Genomic DNA, 23,666 nt, shown 5'->3' with positions numbered 1-23,666 from the left:
ATAACACGTTTCTGGTCCATTACCCATAGCCTGGCCCTCTCCCTATTTTTCTCACCTGTAAATGTCATTGCCTTCTAGCCATCGCTAGCTGAAGCTACAACTGGCAATTCAAGCTAACCATGTCCAAAACAAAACTTAAAACCCATCCTCCACAAACCTCCTCATCCTCTGTGTTCCCTATTTCAGTTCATGGAACTACAGTTTACTTAATTTCTCAAGCCAGAAACGGGGCCATCTAGCCTTCCCCTCCGTGACATCCCAGCTCTAACCTCCCACCAAAGCCTGTAGATTCTTTCTCTTGAATTCATCCACTTCTCCCCCTCCTCCCTGCTGCTTACATGAAAAACATGAAAACACAAACACATATCCAAAACCTTTCCTTGTTTGTACTTAACACATTTCATGTAATCTGAAAGAACTAAAGTTAGCATCGTACCTCCATGCTGGAGGGCATGTTTCTACATTCACAGAAACAATTACTCTTACATTCACTGGCAGTGGATCTATCAGCCATTTCATGTGTTTTTCAACTTGCTTAAAAATATAAAAACAAAATTCATTCTATTAATTCAAAATATTGCAAAACAACCCGATAATAGTTCCCCAAGTAAAATGAAATTCTCATTAAGTTTCTCATTATAATTAAAGACACAATCTTGTTTTGGGCTGATAAATTTATCTCAGGATATTAAAAGAACAAGTGACAAAATACTATTATAGCTGATATGAATTCTGGACACTTAAGGAAATGTCAAGGGCCTAAAAATATGTCCAAATGAACAATTTTTGCTAATTGGTTCATTCAACTGGTCTGTCCCCATAAGATACTAGTGCCTACTGACATACAGTACATTTTTTATCCATGTGCTTCCTCCCTAGAAATTAAGCAGAAATAGTAGAAACCACAGCAACATTTTCTTCTCATAAACATATTTAAATGCCTGCGATAGCCATTACTGATAATTTTGTTTCTTTCTGAGAGTACCAGTAGGTTACAAAGTGAAAACAGCACCTGAACTTGATCTATAGAATCAATAATGATGATGATGCTGCCTTGATGACGGGCAGAGAGCTTTTCTAGCCAGCGCGGAAATTCTTCCAGAAGCTTAGCCGGATCCAGTGTCAGAGCAGATACTGACCAAGAGTGCTGCATCAACTGCAAGAGGAGAACACATAAGAATTCAAGTAGTTACACTTTATCACAGCTGGTGGGAAATAATTTCTATCCCGACTTTTTAAACCAAAATTGAGTGACCAAGAGGACCCAGTTGCATCAAGAATTATTTTTAACCTCATACAAATCTAAAACAAACGGGTAATACCGAAAATTGAAAATTATTGGGTACTCAGCCCCCACAATTTCTGATTCGAAATAAAAATTCTGGTAATTCCAAAACATGGCATCTTATACCTTTAGAGTTAGTCGCTTAATAATCAACGAGGACTCGGAGCTGGTTGACATGGGCCTTCCCACAAAATGAGAAAGAATTAGCGTGTTAGGGGAATTCTTCTGTTGTAACTGAATCCTGAAAGAAAAAGACCTTTTATAAGACTGATGAAGCTTATTTATTATCAATGCAAAAAGAATTCACAATGCATTAGACATCAAATGCTACCCAACTGTCAGCAATCACATGGTCAATCACTTTTGAATGAACATGGGAAATTTCCATTTTTATTCCACTTTTAGATCCTTTTAAATAAACCTTTAAAAATTATAGATTCATTTAAATCACAAGTTGATATTAACTAATGGAAACCAATATAGTATACATTTTAGGTTAAAGTATTAGTGAAGTGAGCATTACCCTTTAATAAAAAACATGTTATTAGAGGAAAAAAGAAGTTTCTTTGCTAAGTACAAAAATATTATTTTCCAAAAAAACCATTATTTTCCACTAAATAAAAGGGCAGTAAAAAGGAAAAAAATATGCTAACTCTTCAATGTATGTCATAATTCTGAAAGAAAATATTCTTACTAATTGTTTTTAAATAATAGGAACTAAAACGAAAGTAAAAAAGAGTTTATCAGCGTCTATAAACCATAGTCTGAAGAATGACTGCATTCACAGTACAGGTCATCCTTGATTTTGATGTTCTTTATGACTTATTTCACTCTAAACAGTCTGTCTTTGCCTTCTTTCAAATATTTAAAATGGAACTTTTAAAATGAAGCCGTTAACTGAAAACACAGGCACATTCCCTGTATATCTAGTTCACCTAATTCCCTTTCACACTGACCACTCCCTTACACAGCACGTGCTTAGCTCTGACCTACATAATTAATGTACACAATCACAAAGACTCCTATTTCCGGTTCCTTTCTCATCCTGTATCCTAACATCCAAATTGTATACACTTCAGGGCATGACTCTATTATTTTATGTTTTTGCTTTTTCAGTTTTTAGTATAGGCCATGCAGGAAGGCAGACAGGCAATAATACATTTTGTTGAATGAGGTAATTCAAATGATGACAATGGTAACAACAAATTAATTGCACCGCATCATACCACTTTGATAAGAGAAGGGACTTTCCAGAACCTGGTCCTCCAGATACAAGAAGGGGTGGGATTGGTGCTGGGGCCGCCACAAGATCGTTAAGGCGTTGGTAGTACTAGAAATAAAAATGAATTTAAATTGTGAGGAAGCACACACCTCTGAGAATTCCAGAGTCAACTTCTGACTATCCTCTGAAATCATTAGAGAAAAGCTGTGTGAGAAAATGAAATCTACTTTTAGTCAACAGCATCCTCATGATTGCTTCTTTTTACGGCTGGTTAAATGTGCCCAAAGTAGTAAAATAAGAATGAGCCCCAATTTCTTCTACACATAGTACTGCTGTCAATTAACGGAAGAAAGACAATACTTAAGATCCTCCTCGGGTTTTACAACATCCCAATTTTGCAGAATGCTGCAGGGAGGCTACTGTATTACTCCGTATCCCCTAAACCACAGAAAGCACTGTAGAAGGCTTTGAGGGTGCCGGCAGGCATCCCGTCTCCTGGGCAGAAGAGCACCCGTCCTGGACACCACCTCACCTTCCAGGGATTTCTGAGAATAGGTCCAAACAAGAACAGTTTTGTCTGGGCCCTTTATTGCAGTCTCCCAACCTGCCGCAGAGAATCAGGTTAGGACAGGCTGACTGAGATCCTTCCGAAATTGAGCTCTCGGCAGAGTCCGAGAACCCATGTATCTCAGGCCCTCCCCAGACACTAAAAACTGGCTTAGAGATGAAAAGGACATACTCAGAAAACCAAAATACCTCAGTACTTACTATGGAGTTGGCAAAGTTATCTTGGGGGTTGAGATGTTCATTAAGTGTGCCGGTGGCCTAAATGATAGCTGATGAGGAACTTAAAGAATTTGTAGTAAGTAGTTTGTGCACAGCTTTAGGGTAGCAGAAATTTCCAACAACTACAATAAATAATTACTTGGTATAGTTTTGCAATTAAATTTTCTGTTTGCCAATACATACATATAGAATATATTCCTCAGGAACTCCAATTATTCTGATAGCAATGATGCTTCTCAGAAAGCAAAGGACTTTATTGATTTAGGACTTTGTAAATCCTAACAATTTAGTTCATGGTCCCACATAAAGCCCATTTATAGACCCATGGTTCCCGAATTAAGACCATTTGCCATAGAAGGAAGAGCATAGGATTAGGAGCCAAAAGACCTAGGTTCAAATCCCAGATCTGTAATCAATGTCATGTGTGCTCTTAGGTAAACTGTAATATGAACCTTAGGTTCTTTATGAAACAAGGATAACAACATCTCTCTTATAAAATAACAACAATTTAACATTTATCATGTGCCAGGTACTGTGCCAAGTGGTTGATATGCTTTACCTGGTTTAGTCCTCCCAACCACCCTGTCAGGTAGGTAAAGTAGTCAATCTCATTTTACAGACGAGGAAGTCAAAGTTCAGAGCTAAGTAATGATCAAAATCCAGAGGTAGCAAATGGTAGAACCAGGACATAAACACAGACAGCCTAAATTATAAAATTTCTATGGAATTACTGCTGTAACTGAGAGCTACGATAATATTCTTTAAAACATTCGTGGTGGAGCACCTGGGTGGCTCAGTCAGTTAAGCATCTGCCTTCAGCTCAGGTCATGATCGCCAGGTCCTGGGATCAAGTCCCGCATGGGGCTCCCTGCTCCGTGGGGAGTCTGCTTCTTCCTTTCCCTTCACCTCTGCCCTCAACTCGTGCTCACTCTCTCTCGCTCTCAAAATAAATAAAATCTTAAAAAAAAAAACCCATTCGTTCTTAATTTTTAAATATTAGTCATTTTTTTGAACCTGGACATAGATTCTTTGTGCAATTCAAATTCTGTTAATTTGTTTAGATATTTAAGGATGCTGATGAACTGATCAGCCCATTGCATTAACTACCATGGTATTTTCTCAATGTTTGACATTTTGGTTCCTCCAAGCACTGGAAGAATAGATAGCCTTATGATTTTTATCAAGTTTCCTAGCTACCCTAATCTTGGTTTGGTGAACTTCAGATGGTAAAGAACATGTAGTGATAAATCCTAACCTTAACTAAAAATGTTTGATGTTCATAAATATAACTGAATCTCACTTATCTTTCATATGATACAAAGTTAAGCACGTGTCTCAACATGGATGATCAAACCATGAGGACAAACACTAATACACTTATTAAAATCTTGACTATATTTAGGTAAAAACACAATCATAATACAGCTTCAAGTGGTGACTGATGTTTCTGGAACAATAACTCCAAATGCTTACTTTCTCAAATCCCAACTCATGGGCCGAATTTGTAGCTTGTTGAAAAGTTTCCATTTGCTCTTGTTCATCATGTATGTCCCACAGAACATCACCAAAATCCTCTTCTTCTGGAACAGAATCTTCACTGCCCAAATCCTTAGTCTCTGGGTCTGTGTTCTCAAAGCCCAGGATGTCCTGAACACCAAGAGCAAGCACACAACAATGAATAAAGAATGTAAATACCTTGTAGCAATGTCAGCACACAGGCCTAAGGTGGGTTTCACCTACTGAGGAATGCAAGTCCAAACCTATGGCCTTTATATAGTACCTACAAGAATAAATTTATAACTACAAAAAAACACTAGTTTAGAAGTAAAGAAACATTAAAATGACAACCACACACAAAAAACCCAAACTCTTAATAAAAAAACTTTTATTAAAAATAGAGGTGCAATGGGGTAACTGGCTGGCTTAGTCAGTAGAGAATGTGACTCTTGATCTTGGGGTCATGGGTTCAAGCTCTACACTGGGCATAGAGCTTACATTAAAGAAAAACAACTGTCTGATAAAAAACAGAGGGGCATTTGATTCTTGGGAATCTGTTTTCTGAGAAATGTTACACAATATATTTGCTTATATCTGGTTGGTGAATCATTTTAAAGATTGTGCTAATGCCTAAGAAATATGCTGCTTTACATTTTCATAAGAATTTAATTACGAAGATGTGGTTTCTTGATATCAAATATCTGTGTCATGATATCTAGTCTTTCTATCACTGAAAATATGTTGTTCTTCAAGCAGTAAAGACAGCAAATATATCCACTTTCACTTGCTGCCATTTATTCTACTCAATTATTTTTATTTACTTGGGTCCTAAAATACACAAGATTGTTGAGAAGATCAAAACTGATGTTAATTTTTATACTAAAGAACACTGTACAAAATATGTTGCCAGAAGTCATATCATTATGTTTTGGGGCTCATTTTTTTTCTCTGATAACAAATCTCCCTACTTATAATACAAGTTAGCTGGAAAAAGTAATCTAATCCCTAACTTCTCAAATAGAATCCCTGGCGCCCTGGAGGAGGTGTCAGCAGGTACAGGCAACTGCAGCCTAAATGTGGTACATCTTTCTATTGTGCCCATTTTACTTTAAGGCGGGGGGGGGTCTTTTTCTTATCATTATTAGTATTTTTGATAATATATAATTTTAAATGATTTTTTATATTAAAATAAACACAAGTATAACATTAAGCAGAATATATAACTCACATAAATTTACAAGATAATACTTAAGATATCATAGAAACACAGAAACTTTCAGCATGAGATACTGTCTCTGGCCCATGATCTCAGACCCTTATAGGTATGATTTTACCTCTCTCTGCTGTAAGAATAATGTAGTGGATAAATTTGAAAAGGATTTTTTTTTTTTTTTGAGAGAGAGAGCGAGAGCGTGAGAGCATGTGTGCGCATGTGAGTAGGGGTGGGGAGTTGTTTTGGGGAGGAGGGGCAGAGAGAGAGGGAGAGAGAGAATCTTAAGCAGGCTCCATGCCCAGCACAGAGTCCCAGGCAGAGCTCAATCTCACGACCCTGAGATCATGACCTGAGCTGAAATGGACATTTAACTAATTAAGCCACCCAGATGCCCCCTGAAAAGGATTTTTCTACTTTATAAAAATTCAAGGTGCACACAAAACCTGAGGAGACTCTATTGGATAAGATAAACATTTTCGCTCAAATACTTACACTTTTTATCTAGCACTTTGTAATCTATTTTACACTTAATCAGGTGTTGAGGCATCAAATAGCTTTGTGAGACAGATGACAGATAAAGAGATATGGTACTAGTAATACTATAATACCACAGGACAGAAAACCACCAGAAACAATGGCACTCTAGCCAGGTATTGTTTTCCAAAAAACAAGGAAGTTGTTTTTATTGGAAAAGCCAACTTTATGGAAAACAGTCTTTTCTTTTTTTTTTTTTTTTAAGATTTTTATTTATTTATCTGACAGAGAGAGAAGTAGAGAGGAGGGAACACAAGCAGTTGGAGTGGGAGAGGAAGAAGCAGGCTTCCCGCTGAGCAGGGAGCCCGATGCGGGCTCGATCCCAGAATGCTTAATGACTGAGCAGCTCAGGCGCCCCTATGGAAAACAGTCTTTAAGATTTTTTTTTTATGTAGGTTCTATGCCCAACATGGGACTTGAATTCACAACCCCAAGACTGAGGACTGCTGAGCCAGCCAGGCACCCCTTAAGAGTATTTCAGATGAAATCTTAAAAAGAATGCATATTTACCTGTTTAATAATCTTTTCCACATAAATATAAGTTTTATATACTCCTTCTGTAGGATCTCCAGAGTGATCGATAATCTGGAAAAAAGAAAGAAGTTCAACAACAACATGAAGAAAACAATAGTAACAGGAGGGGGTAAATACTTCTATAGAACTTATATGTCAGGGATTATTCTAAGTACTTTACAAGTATTAATTTATCTGTCCTCACAACAAGCCTATGAGGGAGACACTATTATTATTACCTCCATTTCACCAAAGAGGAGACTGAAGCAAGTGATGTAACCTGTTTGAGGTAACAGGAGGGATTTATCATGAACAATAGGAACAATGTTGCAATAAAACAAAAATTACACTTCTTTTCTTATGTGTCCAAATTTTGTCTTATGTATTTCCATGCCACTCAATATATGTAACCTTCAAAACACAACAAAATCAATTTTAGGAGAGTAAAGCTATAATTCTACAAAACAAAAAGGCAAAATGGTACTTGGCTATGTAAAACAGGAGTCTTCTGAGTTTGCTGAAAGAATGCCCTACCTGTAGAGAGCATGTATGTTGCTAATAAGTGATTAATATTTGATGGAGTAAGGCAATGGTTTTACGAGGCCTATCAAGTGAACCGTAATAAATTTTATCCTGCACTTACATTAATACTTATGGTAGACAGATTTTATTCTACTCGTATTTTTATAAAATAAATTCATCCTTCTAGTGTATTAATTTTTAAAAGTGATTTATAAATACAATAAAGATCAGAAAGAAAAATCAGTCTCTTTCCTCTTGGGGCCTATGGACTAGGTTCATACTAAAATAAAACAAGGAATGAATGGTTCTGGAGATTATATAAAATATGCACTTTTTGGTGTTAGGCTCTTTAGTTTAATGTTATGCTGGTCTTAAGCTTTTCAATACTAAACGATGTAAAAAAATGCTTGTATTCACATTTGATCTTATTTCTTGAATGAGCACAGAGAAATAAAAACAATGTGAAAATCTGAGTTGTTCTCAACTGTATTCTTTTTTTTTTTTAAGATTTTATTTTTAAGTCATCTCTACACCCAACATGGGGCTTGAACTCACAACCCTGATATCAAGAGTTGCATTCACTTCTGACTGAGCCAGCCAGGTGCCCCTCAACTGTATTCTTAACATTAACAGTATGCATTTTCAAGTTATCTCAGTGTGCAGTAAGGCGAAGCCTGTGATCTCTGTCCTAAAAAATATGCCACCATGCATCTAGGAATGATCAAATCTCTCACATTCATCATTACTGTTTTGCTTTTCCCAACACTCCCGGAAAAGTTACTATGAAAAGGCTCTTCCTTACACTGATCCTTGGTCAACAGCAGACAGAAGAACTCTGTACTTAGGGAAAAAAAGGAACAGAAAAGAATCTGATTTGCCCACTCACATCATATCCTTGTAGTTGTGTATTGCTATTCATTCTTCTCTTTTTCTCACAGTCCACAACTAAGTCTACTGGCTCTGCTGTCAAAATTTATCCAGATTCCTGTTTCTCCTCACTTCCTTTACCACCACCCGGGTCCAAGCCACTGGCATCTTTCACCTGGTGACTGTAAGAGTTCTCCAAATCTGCCCTCCTCCACTACCTCCAAACCAATCAATTCTCAACACAGCCACGTAACAACATCCTTATCAGAATCGCATGTCTTCTGCTGCTGCTTAAAGGTCTTCCAATGACTCAAGTTAAAAAAAAAAAAAACAAAACTCCAAGTAAAGAAACCATCTCACACCAAGTAAAAAAAAAAAAAAAGTAAAAAAACCATCTCGCTTCAAATAAAAAAAAAAACAAGGTTTCTAAAATGGTCTCCAAGGTTCTTTACCCTTCTCTCTCAGCTAACTGTCTTATTAATCTCCCCTCACTCACTCCTACCTTATGGCCTTTGTTCTAACACTTCCCTTGAATGAGCAAGTTCTTAAAAAAATAACCTTATGAATTTTACCTTGGCTTTGTTGGTCTTGTTCAGGTTAGAAACTTGATCAATCAATTGCTGGACAGAGTCAGAACTGACTTTCCCATCCTCCAAGCGATGATAAATTAATCGCGGTTTGCCTTCAGGGTTTTTCAGAAAAGCTTCTTCACAGTCTTCCAATAAAAGGCTAGATTGGAAATCAGTATGTCTTGTGCTACACTGCACTATGGCAGCAAACAGTCAGTCAACCTAAGTGTCAATAATGGGACTTTACAGCAATGACAAGGACAGAAGTGTAGCTTTCCAAAAATGCATGTTATATAGCTCTGTTCCAGCTTGGTCATAAAAATATAATGCATTTATTAGCAGACAGTGAAAACAGGTACACTAAAGTCTGCATTAAATTGAATTTTAAAGCATACAGAACTTTAATTTTTTAAATCTAGCAATAAGAAGAAAACTCTCAAAAATACTGTAAACATGGCTCAAAATAATGGACCAGACTCATGAGACTGCACATAAATGGAAACCTAATTCCACTTGTATATAATTTCCAAATTAAAATACAAATATTATTAACCCCAATGCTTCAACATTTTTCTCTTCTCTAGTCCTTTAGCCTTTCTCATCCAATAAATGACCTAAATCACCTGAATCTCTATACCTAAGATACAGTATGAGAAAGATCCAGAGGCAGATGGGGGAGGTCAGATGGCTAGCAAAAATCTTAACTGAGGTGCAGGGTTAAAAAAAAATCTTAATTTTCTACAGGGTACCATAATGACAGTTTTCAGTATAATTTAAATTCTAGCATAATCTCGGAAGAATCTAACCATGTCTTGTACACTGCAAGGAAAATTACAACCAATTCTCCTTTCTAAAAAGCATTAAATGAAGTTTGTCTACAGAGGCAAATTGGTGTATGTATACAGAGGACAGCTATTACATGATTCAGAATTTATATAATACATTAAACCACAGCCCCAATACAAAACAGAGTAATATTCTATCATATATCTCTGTGCCAATCTAATCAATCCAAACTATAGATTTTTTTCCTTGTTAAAATCATTCTGACCATGTTCTATATAATTTTTGGATTTTAATAGTTCTTTTGTTATTGCTTTAGGAGAAAAGTTTGTGGCCATGTGAATACCAAAGAATGGGCGTCTGTTTGGGCATATGTTCCTATTTTAAAATCACTCTCTATAGAATTGACATGTGGAGCTCAGATGAAATGAAATGATATCTTGGGATTTGGTTCAAAGTCTTTGGTGGGAGAGGAGTAGATGGGGCTACTAGGTAATGCTCAGGGGACGCTTCTAGATTCATCTTTTGAGAAGAATGGGGGAATCATCATGAGAGGTGAAGGAAGAGAGAGAAATAAAAGCTCTACCAGCCCCTGTTCATGGTGTGAGACCAACATTACTGCCATGCTTCTTGACAGCCAGGAAATAAACATTAAGGAAATAAAATAATCAGCAAATGGAATAAGAAAAATTAAAGCAAAATAAAGGCAAAGTTGAGGTGAAGAAATAATTAAATTTTAGAAATCAAAATTCTGTTTTAAAAAATTAATTTATTTTAGAGCAAGAGAGAGAGTGGGGGAGGAGGGACAGAGGGAAAGGGAGAGAGTCTTAAGCAGATTCCACACTGGGCATGGACCCCTGTGTGGGGCTTGATCCCAGGACCCTGAGATCATGACCTGAGCTGAAACCAAGAGTCATATGCTTAACAGACAGCACCACCAAGGAGCCCCTAGAAATTAAAATTCTTACTCTTCAAGAAGAATAAAGTTTTTAAAATATAAAATACCATTTTAGTTAAAGAAGATAAACTGAAATCTGCCCAGCAAGTAATTAAATATGAAAGAAACGACAAGTAAAAGATTAAGAGGAATTTAACATGAGAAAAATAGTTAAAATAATAAATGTTAAAAGAATAATGTACAATATTTTATTAATTAAATATGGATAAAAGATAAAAAACAAGATGGTTTCAAGGATTAAAGAATTAATGAGGAAAACAAGAAATGGCATATGTTACCACCTGAGATAAAACACTACCCAGATATTAAATAATAAAACAGAATATACCCTTAATAAATAAAAAAGAAAAAACAGGAAAAGAAAAGGGGTAAGGGAGGAAAAGAACCCCAACTAAAGGCAATCAAGTGGAAAGAATCCTTAATCTCGTTTTAGGTTGAGATCCATTGACCTCCCCGGCCACTGGGCAGTCTTAAGGATCCATGATGGATTACACTGCATGGTCTCCATAAAGCCTAGGGCTCCGCATACTTCTGTACACAGGTGAGGTCAGAGCTGGTTTTCAATAAAGACAAAAATGCTTTGGAGGGGTTAAATCCATCAGACAGCAAATGTAGAAAGAAAACTTAACCTCTTATTAAATGTATTTTGTCTTCTATCTATGTATCTAGTTGGTTAAAAAAAATCTTTATTTGCAGACTAGACTCATTGGTATAATTATATTCACATTATAAGAAAATCGCTCACTTTACTAGAATCAAGTAGTAAAATCCTCAGAGAATTAAAAATTTGATTTAATATCAATACAAGTGTTCGAGTAACTCTCACTCTGTATTTGAAGAAAGAAAAAAATGAAGGTGAATGCTGACTATTGAAATCAGGAGTTGCCGACTTGTTCTGTTACGGCCAGAGAGCATACATTTTAGGCTTTGTGGGCCATACAGTTTCTGTTGTAACTACTTAACTCTGCTGTTGTAGTGTGAAAGCAGCTGTAGAGATATATAAATAAATGAATGTAGCTATATTCTAATAAAATTTTATTTATAAAAACAGCTGACTGGATTTGGCCCAAGGGCCATAGTTTGCTACCCTTGATTAAAATGATCTTTACTTTAATGATGCTAACATTATGACCTATTAAACAACTCAAACAGTGTAAAAATTTTAATTATTTAAGTATGAAAAGTTAAAAAATTTATTAAATTTTGTGGATTGTTTTTGAAGTTCATTTGGCAATCTCAATTCTACTTACAACTCCCCTAATAAGTAGCAGAATTTTCAGCTTACCTTGGTAAAGTTAAATGAATGAATAAAATAACTAATGAACTCTTCTCAATTTCCCATTTTCTTACAGCAAGGTATTGATTTTCAATATCTATTGGAAAATATATAGCATGGAAAAAATATCCCATTGTCTCACACATTCTTTTAAGTTTAGGAGAATAGTCCTGAAAACAAATTAAAACAAAACAAAAGAAATTAAAACATAATAAAAGCACAGCTTATTTAACTAAAGATCAAGTCAGCTTCATACTACTTAAGAAAGCATGTTTTAGGGGCGCCTGGGTGGCACAGTGGTTAAGCGTCTGCCTTCGGCTCAGGGCGTGATCCCGGCGTTATGGGATCGCCCCACATCAGGCTCCTCCGCCATGAGCCTGCTTCTTCCTCTCCCACTCCCCCTGCTTGTGTTCCCTCTCTCACTGGCTGTCTCTGTCTCTGTCGAATAAATAAATAAAATCTTTAAAAAAAAAAAAAAAAAAAAAAGCATGTTTTAGAACAGGTTGTACTATATATATTTTTATTTAAAATTTAAAAATACATACAATCATATATTAATGAAAATCTAAGAGAAAAGGCAGGGTTCCTTTAAAACAAAAATAAGAAGAGCTTAGTAACTTGGCTGTTTTCTAGCTCAGAAAATGATTTAGTACATAATAAAACCTAAACCAGTGAAGAAAAATATTAGGCTATTTTCCTTTGTATTTATTATTGTTATAATAATAAATAATTCCTGCTTTATTGTTACAAAGAGTGGAAAACATAAATCCATGAATCTATACAGAAAAAACTGCCCACCATGCTATATTAGAACATTAAAGCAAACAGGCATAAAGGAAAACTATGTTGGTCTATAACAAATTAGGTTACTAAGTAATGATGACTTATTATTATGCAATAAATGAGTAATTCCCTTAACATCAGTTTGCAGTTTGGTAATAACCTACATTCAGTTAGTGAGTAGAAACTTTGATTTTCAAAATATTTTATCTTTTTACAAAAATTGAATAATATCAAAACGCTAGGAACGCTAAATAAGTTCATTACTCAATACTCTGGAAGGTCTTAATATAGCAAGTATCACATGTGACATGCAAATTTCTTTCTTTTTTTTTTTTTTTTTTGATTTTATTTATTTATTTGACAGAGAGAGATAGCCAGCGAGAGAGGGAACACAAGCAGGGGGAGTGGGAAAGGAAGAAGCAAGCTCCCAGCGGAGGGTCCTGATGTGGGGCTCGCTCAACAACTGAGCCACCCAGGCGTCCCCATGCAAACTTATTTTAAATGCAGTTAGAACAGCAGTTGGCAAACTTTTTCTGTAGAAGGCAAATATTCTTACAAATTAGTAATAGCTTAACAACTTGGATGTTTTGGCAGAGGTCTTTGGGGTCCATTTAGTTTTTGCTGCAATTTATTCTGCCGTTGTAGTGTGAAGCAGCCAGAGATAGTATGTAAATGAATAAGCCTACTTGTGTTCCAATAAAACTTTCTTTATAGACGCTGAAATTTGAATTCAATATAATTTTCACACAACACAAACGTTCTTCTTCTTTGGATTTTTTTCAGCCATTTAAAAAGGTAAGAAGTAATCTCAGCTCTGGGTCACACAAAAACAGGCTGCAGGCCAGGTCTGGCCCAAAAGCTACTGTAGTATGCCCACCTCTGCCTCAGGTGAACTCCAATGGCTGTCTTGAAAAATTAAAAACCATGATAAGGATTAAATTCTGTAATAACTTGAAAGAGATTCAAGGCTAGAGCTGCCAGACATTAACTAAAGCAGGCACTATCAGCATGTGTCTTAAACGCTGTGGAGAATGTGTAATAAAGCATTCAAAAGCATAACATTCCAAGGACTTAATTTGAATATACTGATAACAGTGAACAAAATTTTCTCTAAACAAAAACTCTAAATTCTTCCTGTTCTTTAAGACATACAATCTGGTAGGTAGTAAAATACTTGGTTTAGATGTAGTAGTATCATAAACAGGACATAATATTGACTTGTATTTTAAATCAGTGAATACAGAATTTATAAACATCCTCACCTTAAGGAAAAGATCCATTTCCGGCTGGGTTTCATCTGTATAAATGAGGTAACATCTGACAGCGTTACTCCACAGAGAGTGTGAAAACAAGGGAGTAACTTGTAATAAACTAGCTACAGCAATATCCCAGTCATCTGAAAATAAAATTTATCATTAATTATTTGTGGAACATAAGGAATAGCATGGAGGACATTAGGACAAGGAAGGGAAAAATGAAGGGGGGCATTCAGAGGGGGAGACGAACCATGAGAGACTATGGACTCCGGGAAACAAACTGAGGGCTTCAGAGGGGAAGGGGGCGGGGGGATGGGCTAGCCTGGTGATGGGTATTAAGGAGGGCACGTATTGTATGGAGCACTGGGTGTTTGCAAACACTGGTGTACACAAACAATGAATCATGGAACACTACATCAAAAACTAAGGATGTACTGTATGGTGTCTAACATAAAAAAAAAATTATAAGTTCATGAAAAAAAATCACCAGAAAAACATTTGACAAGATGATTTTTTTAAAAGTCTGAAAAAATACAACAGGCAAGGTAGAATGGAATCTGATCCCACTCGTGAATATTGACACAGTTTCTGGACTACCATATTAGAAGGCAAACAGTTCTATAACCTCAAATTCTATTCTTGGGAATAAAATAATCAGTGTTGCCAGTGGTCCTTGCTGGGGTACCGCTGGTTCCAGTCAGATATCATGAACCTATGTTACATGAGCTGTTCAATGAGTTTGCAACTTTGGGAGAGCCTACATTCCCAGGCCGGCCTATAGTTTTGCTTACTTATTATTCTTGAGATATATTAAGTCAAAAAGAAACTTTAAGAATGGCATAAAATGTAATGCTATTTAGTGAGAAAGAACATTTGAAGACGTATTTGACGAATTCAAAAGCTATAATTAAAATATTATTTTCATTTTGCTAATAGATAATTTTGTAGTTTTAAGAAAAATGAGTGGAGCTACTTATAACACTCAGATCTGCACTGGTATTGAAATTCTCAACAGACCTTAGAGCTGTTTTGGACACCAATTTATATAAAAATAATGAAAATATTCTTTTGACTAAGGATACTACATTGCATTATATTCCATTCTGCAACCTTCTCCAACCTTTAACAGCATCAAAGATGTGGAGGAAAAGATCAAAAACTACTGTTTTTCAGTTAATCTACATTAGATTCTCACTGGTCAACTGCAACACCTAGAATTCAGACCAGAAGCCAAGTTTTTAGAGCCTGATTGGCCAGTCTGGCTGTGGAGCACCTGATGTGAATCATATAAGTTAATCAGCCCTGGTCAGTGACAGCACCAGTACACGCTGGTTTGGCAGTGGAAGGCACCCAGAGTAAAAATCTCCTGCCTGCTGATGGTCTTTCTCCCAGCACACACAAGATTATAGTAGCTGAACAGTCATGACCTAGGTAATTGACAAATGGCATGTGTTACCTCTGTTGACATTTGCAAAGGGTCCTTCCACATCTATAGAACTATGGGCAAACTCAGGGCCCCTGAAGGACTGCTGAAGCTGGATCATACTCCCTATGGAAGGTTCACTTCCCAAGGCTCCTCCGGTCCAATATTCACACTGGGTTCCAGCAGCTTTAAATGCAAGATATTTCATCTTGTGAAAACCAAATTATTGCATGTTCAAAAAGTTATCACATATACTAAACAGGATTTCTAATTTTAAAAAATGCTATAATATTATAAATACAGCAAATATTCAATCTTTAATGATTTTGAAAGTACTCTGTCATCAACTTCTGGCAAGTTCTAAGGTGCTGGTTAACATAATTCTGGTTATCATCTCAAATTCAAAGAGGGGATTAAAAAGAGAAAGAGGAAAAGAAATAAAGAATATAATAGTCAAAGGAATCGTAATAACAGAGGCAGTTAAAAATATCCCCATACAAAAATTTTAAACATTTCTAACATTATGGTTTAGGTATCAGTGTAAAATTGGAAGGAGAGAATTTCAAAGGAAGACCATTACTAGCACACCTGTAATTAAGATTGGTAATTCATTAGGATGTAAGGTAAGGATATAAAATGTATATCTTCTTTAACCTCCCAGAGTAACAAAATTAATGTCTGAATCAACAGGTACTTATGAGATGTTTGATTTCTTTCTAAAAGATTTATTATTTATTTATTTGAGAGAGAGAGAGAGAGAGCGCGTGCATGCATGTGCACTCACGAGTGGAAGGGGGAGGGGCAGAAACAGAGAGAGAAGCAGACTCCCTGCTGAGCACAGAGGTCTACTTGGGGCTTGATCGCAGGACCCTGAGATCATGACCTGAGCTGAAATCAAGAGTCAGTTGCTTCCCGACTGAGCCACCCAGGCACTCTTTGGTGTTCTTTTTTTTTTAATAAATTATATTTGCCAGAATATCTACATGGCATCCTTGACTAAATATGAGTATACTAGTAATGGGATCAATTTCTGGCAAAAATAAGATTATTGTTTGTAGGTCTTTGAATGTGAAATGAGTGATGTTCTCTCAAGCATTCTTTCTTCAGGTTTTAAATCAAAATATGAAGAAAGACCTAAGAGGAAATATTAACTTGTTCTTATTAAATTGCCAAGGAAATTACAATATAATGGTTTTGAAACACTGTACATTTTAACATATGTCAATACTGAGATAACCACTAAGATGAATGTGGGGGCATAAGAGCACCCTCTTAGCCACTCAAATCCAATAAAGAATCACACCACTTTTTTTCCCCTCAAAAGTTGGTAATAAAAATCCTCAGATGCTGGTCAGATTCCAGTGGTTCTAAAACGCAAATTAAGAGGCAATTATCAGTTGCCATATTTCACTCCAAAATCAGTTTGTAAGATAAAATGCATGAGGCGCCTGGGTGGCTCAGTCTGTTAAGCATCGGACTCTTGATTTCAGCTCAGATCATAATCCCAGGATCATGAGATAGAGCCCTGAGTTAGGCTCTACACTGAGCATGAAGCCTGCTTAAGATTCTCTCTCTCCTCTGCCAATAACTTCTCCCCCCACCCCCACTCACATGCTCTCAAAAAAAAAAAAAGGATAAAATGCAGTTTCCTATAAATGACAGTGACTGCATTTTTCCACTGCATTTACAATAGAATCTTTTCCATTTTTCAGTATCAATCACAGTTTATTAATATTTTCTTGGAACACAGTAGACCCTTTCATTCTAGGACTCCAGGCTTTTCTTTATTTCTAGAAAAAAACATTTTATATGTTTAATTATAAAATAAAAACTTTTTGAGTAGCTTACAAAACTGTGCTGGAAGCCACTCAGCAGAATATCATGCAGATATTCTAATGGATATTTGCAAAGAATGTATCATTATGTGGAAAAATAAGGTGACAGAGACTATGAACTGTCCCCCAATATCCATTCTCCCCTTCTTCCTTTAGTAACAGAATTTCAAACTTTAGGTGGATACATGACTCTCCTACTAATGATTATACTTTGCAATCTTCCTATTTGTAGTTCTGGCCAACGGGGTATGAGGACTGATCTGTATACCTTTCAGATTGTGCTTCCAAGGAGAGGAATGGATTCCCTTCCCTCTTCCCTCTGCTAAAATGTAGATGACCTGGAGGAGTTGTCTTACACCAGAAAGAGGAAAGCTACGGGGTGAGGATGGCAGAGCAATAAGACAGAAGGAAACCTGGCACCTAACAATGTCATGGACTTTATGGAAAATTGCTATTGTAACAGCTGAGAAAGAGAAAGTGTAACTCTATTTGTAAGAGCAACCACTTACAACTTATAAAAGGATTCAAAGTTGGCTCTACGATATCCTTACACCTATACTGCAGGCTCAAAGTATATACAGGAAGTAAACTTACCAGTAACGTCTGTACAGTTGTCATCTGAATCAGACTCTCCAGGATCAAATACTTGGATCCCCTGAGCCTGGAGCCTCTGAAGTTTGCTCTCCAACTCGCGCTTAGCCCTCAGTAAGTCCTGAATTTCATTTTCCTTGGTCTCCCTAAAAATCTTTAAAAGACAAATGTTAATTTTGAAAGCTTTTCCATCATCAAAAGGTTGTGTCATTAACTCTTAACAAAAAAATCTTTCATTTATAAAACCAATATTCATTTGGTCTTGATCTTTTTTGTAACTGGAACCCTCTGGAATTCGGGCAGGAGCCCCATCTGCAGCGTGGGGCTGCCTTGAGTATAGCTGATTTTTAGCAAATTTATTCCCCTCCCACTAGATGCCAGTAATACCTTCCCATACAAAATATCCCCAAGTATTTCCAAATGCCTTTGCTCCCATTTGGAAATACTTTCCTTTTTCCCCAAATTTCCTATTGCAATGCTCACTTTTTTACTTTTTCCCTGAAGCGATCTCAAGTTTAACAGGTCCAACTCAAAAACGTAAGAAGTGCTCTACTCTAGTTCTTAGAAACTCTAGGACTCCTACATCATATACTTCTGTTTACCTATGCAGAATTATACAAACTTTTAAAACATGCTGTTTTTATTCTATGTCACTTTGAGGGTAAAAATGTAAGGAATTTACCTTGAATTGCCTTTTCACTTTATCTCTGTCATGTTCAAATGTCGCTGCCCTCTCCATTGCTTGGTATTTTGCTTCCAAAGCACTTTCCTTTTCCCGAAGTATTTTCTGATAAGTTTTTTGAAGGGCCTGAAATAATGGACCTTGTTATTTCTAACAAAAATTGTATTCCTCCCAAATTTTACATTATCCTACCTACATACTACATACATACCTCAGAATTGTAACAATCTACCTACTATTTTACCAGTTATCAAGAACTACATATTGCCATTTTATTCAAATGTGGGATGAAAAAATACAAATATGCTTGAACTATAGTAAATGAAGACACTTCAACATTAAACTTTTAATGGAAATTTTTACTTTTTCTTTGAAATACTGTGCCAAATTCTTAATCTTCCCTATGCCTCAGTTTCCTTATCTGTAACAGAACAAAAAGTATAATTTATAAGGCTTAACTTGAAGGATAATTAATTCTGTATGACCATGCACTCCTTGGCTCCATGTCTTCTTCCGTTTGCTATCATCCCCAGAGCCCTCTTGGTGCCAGATACATTGAAGGCCTCCATTAAATGTCTGACTGAATGGGTTAAATAAATACAGAAGAGTTTTTTTAAAACCTTAGATATGTGAGAAAGGAATCTAAAGGGTTATATAAAAAAAGGGGCAGGTTAGTTAAGAAATCAGTTTAGGCCCCAAAAGAGTATGCCCCCTCAAATTAAAATGCAGAGCAGTTTCTGTTCAACTTTCAAAACTACTACATAAGGTAACAGGAGGAACCTGAGACAAAGGTGACATTTGTCAGCCCTTATTGCATTGTGCCCTGGTTGATACAGCCTTCTTTCCTATCCCCATCATGTGCAGGGTCCACTGGACAATGGGTTGGATGCATGAAATCGGGTATCTGAAATGCATGAGGTCCATTTTACACCGGCAAACGCATCAAGACTGCCCAGGAAGAAAACTGGTAGCACAACAGGTAGACTGCTAATAAGGATTTCTTCCCAGATTACAATGTTAATAATACAACAACTAGTGCGTGTGTGTGTGGGGGGGGGGTGACTAGAATGCCTAGTCTAGAAGGAAGAAGGCTCTTCCTATCAGAAAAATCAGTCTGAGATTCTTATTCAATTCCTACTGTGATGAGCCCAGGAACACTGGGGATGTCTCTTCCACAGTTTATAAAAACAAAACAGTAAAACCACAACCCTCAGAGAGGCCCAAAACTGATGGCACAAAGTCGTACAAATGTGGTCATAGAAAAGCAACCTTTTGCTTTATATACTATTCTGATGAGTCAAAATACATCTACTGCAGGGAGCCCACGCAATAATTATTTTTTTTGAGCAAATTAATCAAATGGATTAAGGGAATTAGATTACACCTAGAGAAACGTTTTCAATCACAGCAGTTAAGATGGTGAAAATCAGGTTTCCATAAAAATTCACTTCAAGATCATTAAAACTCAAGAGCTTCACGCAAAGAAACTGAGAGGTATGCAAAATTTAAGGGGGGAGGATGAGTGGAGTTAAAGACTCCCAGGGAAAGTGTGATGAGTTGCTTCGACAGATGTCACCAAAGTTTTCTGTGTGTCTGTGCGCTCTGGGCTGACCTATTTCCCTGGAGTCTTCCTGCAGATTGGCATTTGCTGCTTCAGGACACTTTCAGGCTAATTGCTTCAAGGTATGTTAATGAATGAACCAGAAATACAAGAGCGGAGGGGTTAGTTAAAGAATCAGTTTAGACCCCAAGAGAGTATGTCCCCTCAAATTAAAATGCAGATCGGTTTCTACTCAACTTTCAAAACTACTTGGTTTGGAGAGAGGACAGAATGGACGAAGGACGGAGTCAGGCGTCCAGAGTCCAGCCTGGCAGTGCGCGGACGTGCACTGGCCTTCCCGACTCTCAGCTTCTCCATCCCGGCTGCCCCAGCGGCGCACCCGCGCCCGGCGTTACCTGCAGCTCGGCCCGCAGGCGCTTGTTCTCCGTGTCCAGCTTGGCCTCGCGGCGGCCCATGGACAACAACTCCTGATTCTTGCTGACCCGGAAGATCTCGTATTCCTTCTTCAGCCGCTCGTACTCAGCCGCTGCGTACTCCAGCTCGGGCACCGACGAGCCGGTAGACTTAAAGCTAGCCCCCAGCAGCCCGCCACCACCCGTCCCGCGGGGCAGCGACCCGGGCCCTGCCCCCGCCGCCGCCGCTGCCCCGCCGCGGCGGAACGAGCTGCGCAGCAGGCGGGCCTTGGGCTTCACCTCCACCGGGATCTCGCAGGCCTCGCCACCGCCCGCCCCATAAGTGTCCTCGATCACTTCCCCGCCTGCGGGGCTCACGAGCGACGAGGCGGTCCCCATTACGCCTGTAGCCGGCCCTACAAGCCAGCGGGGTACCAGGAGGGGGCGGAACGCCGCAAACGAGACGGGGCGTGGCGTGGCGGGAGGGTGGGGCGAGCGGGATGGGTCCGAGCCGCAGGACCGTGCGGGGCGGAGCGCAGGGCGGGCGCGACGGATGGGGCGGGGCAGCAGGAAAGGGCGAGACAGAGCAGTACGGTGGGAGCAGTACCACCGCGTGGTGGAGCGGAGCGCTGGGCCGGCGCGACGGATGGGGCGGGGCAACAGGACGGGGCGGGGCGGAGCGCAAGGTGGGCGGGACGAGCGGCGCGAGACGGGTTGGCAGAGTGCACGGCGGGAGGGACGGGAGGGGCAGGATGGACGGGGCGGGGCAGAGCGAGCAGAGGGGCGGTGGCGCGTGGGGACCACTATATTAAGTCTGGCTACGGGCGACCGTGCGCACGGCTTCTCTTAGCCGGTTCTACCTAGTCGGAGGTCTCTGACCGGCGCGTTCCTCACAGTGAGCGCTGGCATGGGTCCCGGGTTCCTCCGCCTTCGCGGCTGCTGTTTCTCTCCTGCTACCGCCCCTGACCCAGCGCTCTTCTCTAAGGACCGTTGGGAAATCTGAGAAACGCATTGAGCGCAGGCTATGTGCCTCTCACTATGTGTCTCTCAGTATGCAAGTAGTTGGAATGACCAGCAAGACAGAGTACCAGATAAGAAAAAGCTTTCAGACTTTACAGCCTGGGACCACCAGGGACAATCTTTAGACAAGGTGAGGTTTTTTGACTTTTTTAACAATGGACTCTGGAGGCCGCACGTCAGGGGAACGGTGGGATATCTCACCAAATAAAGGGAAAGAGTATTACAGTTATTTGGGGCAAGGGTGGGCTTTAGGTGATATGAAAACATTTAAAAGATGGGGAAACTGTTTTAGAATTTAAAGTCGGAGGAGTAGCATTGACCTCTTTTCTCTTACTCTGTCTTGTGTTCTTGGACCTGTATCTGCTAACTAGGGCTTCTAGCCTCTACAGGTGTGAAGGCCTGGGAGAGAGGACAGGAAAGGCGTTATTTGATTGACACTCCTGGGAACTGGATGTTGGTACTTTTTGGACTTGGTAGACTGCTAAAGTTGGCCTTTTTTCTCATAGGTACCTTTGTAAGTTTTTCAAAAACCCTTCTCCCCCTCATAATGGAAAACTTTTAATCTTCATTTCCCTTGACCCAGGCTGGTGTGGCTCTATTCAAGCTGTTGCTCCCTCCCTCCCCAGCTGTAAGGAATCCAGTGATACATTAAGCATCCTCTCTGCTGATGTTTGTTCAGATTCAAGATAATCTACTGGTTCACTTGCTGGTGAGGTCCACNCGTTAAGCATCCTCTCTGCTGATGTTTGTTCAGATTCAAGATAATCTACTGGTTCACTTGCTGGTGAGGTCCACATCTGATCCACAGGTGTTACAGGTCAGGTTTCCCGGGAAGCGGACTCTGAGATGAAGATAACCATGCAAGATGTTTATTAGGGATCAACACCTATGGAAAGGAAAAGAAGCACGTTTGCATGGCAGCAGAAGTTGAGCTCCGGTGCAGTCTCAATGGAGGCCTCAGCCAATCTTCAGAGAGTTCTGAAGCTGGAATGATGCTGCAGAGTTGTTCTAAATTGGGGTGCAGGGCTGGGACTTTATACGCCCATACCAGCAAGTCATCACCTAGCTGTTTTCAGCCAAAGCAATCCCATGGGGACTGGTGGTTGAGGGCTGTTTGCTGGCATCACTTCTAGTGGCTGGAGGAATAAGTCTTTCAGTCATCACAACATCTACCCCAGTAGGAAACACAACACGGTCTTTGCTCTGAAGAACTCTGGGAATGCAGGCCAATTCTCCATCAAAGTAGCTAGTCATCCTTTCTCTTACCCTTTAGATTTTCATCAGGAGGGAATCAGACATTGGGCCATTACATTCTTCAAACTCCAGGAGACATATATTCTTCAGGTTGTCTCCTGAGATGAAGGAAAACATTCCCACCATCACAGTATCTCAGGAACTCTCTCCCTTTTAAAGTATCTTCTGGGGACACCTGGGTGGCTCAGTTGGTTAAGTGTCCAACTCTTGATTTTGGCTCAGGTCATGACCCCAGGGTCCTGGGGTGGAGCCCCACGTTGTGCTCCTCACTTAGTGGGGAGTCTCCTTATCTCCCTCGCCCTCTGCCCCTCCCCCTGCTCACTTGTGCACATGTGTGCTCTCTCTCTCTCTAAAAATAAATAAATATTTTAAAAAAATGTAAAGTCCCCTGATCTCTTCCAATTCTTGTACCCTCAATGTGGATTGTTGCTTTAAGGATCATCCACCAGGTTTCTGACCACCTCCTTTGTAAGATTCTGCATCTTAATCTTGCACCTCCTTTAGAATGTGCCTCAGTTGAAGACTTCCATTATTATGCTTGCATAATAAAATTAAAAGTCATCACCCATTCCTTCTAAACCAGTAACAAACTGCACTAAACTTCCCACAGCTTGTGGAGTAAATTCAGATTCTGCAGCCTGGTATTGAATGCCCCAAAGCAATGAATCTCTCCTTTCCCCACTTCTCATCTACCCAGTAACATCCCTCTACCCACATTATTCCATTCTAGTCAAGCTGATTTTTCTCCTCATACCAATATGGTTTCTATTTCCTTTCAATACTGTCTGCCAACCCCCATCTCTTTCAACATCTACCTTCTTTCTCTAAGAAACTTTACCTGGAT

The 23,666-nt window shown here is 38.9% G+C and overlaps 1 protein-coding gene across 4 annotated transcripts in view; it reads right to left on the bottom strand.

The window, feature by feature from the left end:
• NPHP3 (nephrocystin 3) overlaps positions 1-21,062 on the bottom strand; it is a 43,768-nt gene extending 22,706 nt beyond the window's left edge. For 2 of the 4 annotated variants that reach the window (XM_034661999.1, XM_034662000.1), the window contains exons 1-13: positions 20,552-21,062; positions 18,596-18,721; positions 17,917-18,067; positions 15,521-15,673; positions 14,071-14,204; positions 12,035-12,195; positions 9,012-9,168; positions 7,048-7,122; positions 4,767-4,940; positions 2,512-2,615; positions 1,412-1,526; positions 1,013-1,156; positions 437-534 (exon numbers count right to left, since the gene is read on the bottom strand). In XM_034661999.1, the coding sequence (XP_034517890.1) occupies positions 437-534; positions 1,013-1,156; positions 1,412-1,526; positions 2,512-2,615; positions 4,767-4,940; positions 7,048-7,122; positions 9,012-9,168; positions 12,035-12,195; positions 14,071-14,204; positions 15,521-15,673; positions 17,917-18,067; positions 18,596-18,721; positions 20,552-20,947 (1,988 nt within the window). In that variant the 5' untranslated portion in view covers positions 20,948-21,062. The remainder of the gene's footprint in view (positions 1-436; positions 535-1,012; positions 1,157-1,411; positions 1,527-2,511; positions 2,616-4,766; positions 4,941-7,047; positions 7,123-9,011; positions 9,169-12,034; positions 12,196-14,070; positions 14,205-15,520; positions 15,674-17,916; positions 18,068-18,595; positions 18,722-20,551) is intronic. The other 2 variants (XM_034661997.1, XM_034661998.1) reach the window with 2 other exon arrangements.
• Positions 21,063-23,666: the final 2,604 nt, after the last annotated feature.

The sequence above is a fragment of the Ailuropoda melanoleuca genome, chromosome 6 (genome assembly GCF_002007445.2).
Source record: "Ailuropoda melanoleuca isolate Jingjing chromosome 6, ASM200744v2, whole genome shotgun sequence".
Taxonomy (NCBI): Eukaryota; Metazoa; Chordata; class Mammalia; order Carnivora; family Ursidae; genus Ailuropoda; species Ailuropoda melanoleuca.
Note: the sequence above shows the minus strand (reverse complement) of the source record. Positions and strands in the feature narration are given on the sequence as shown.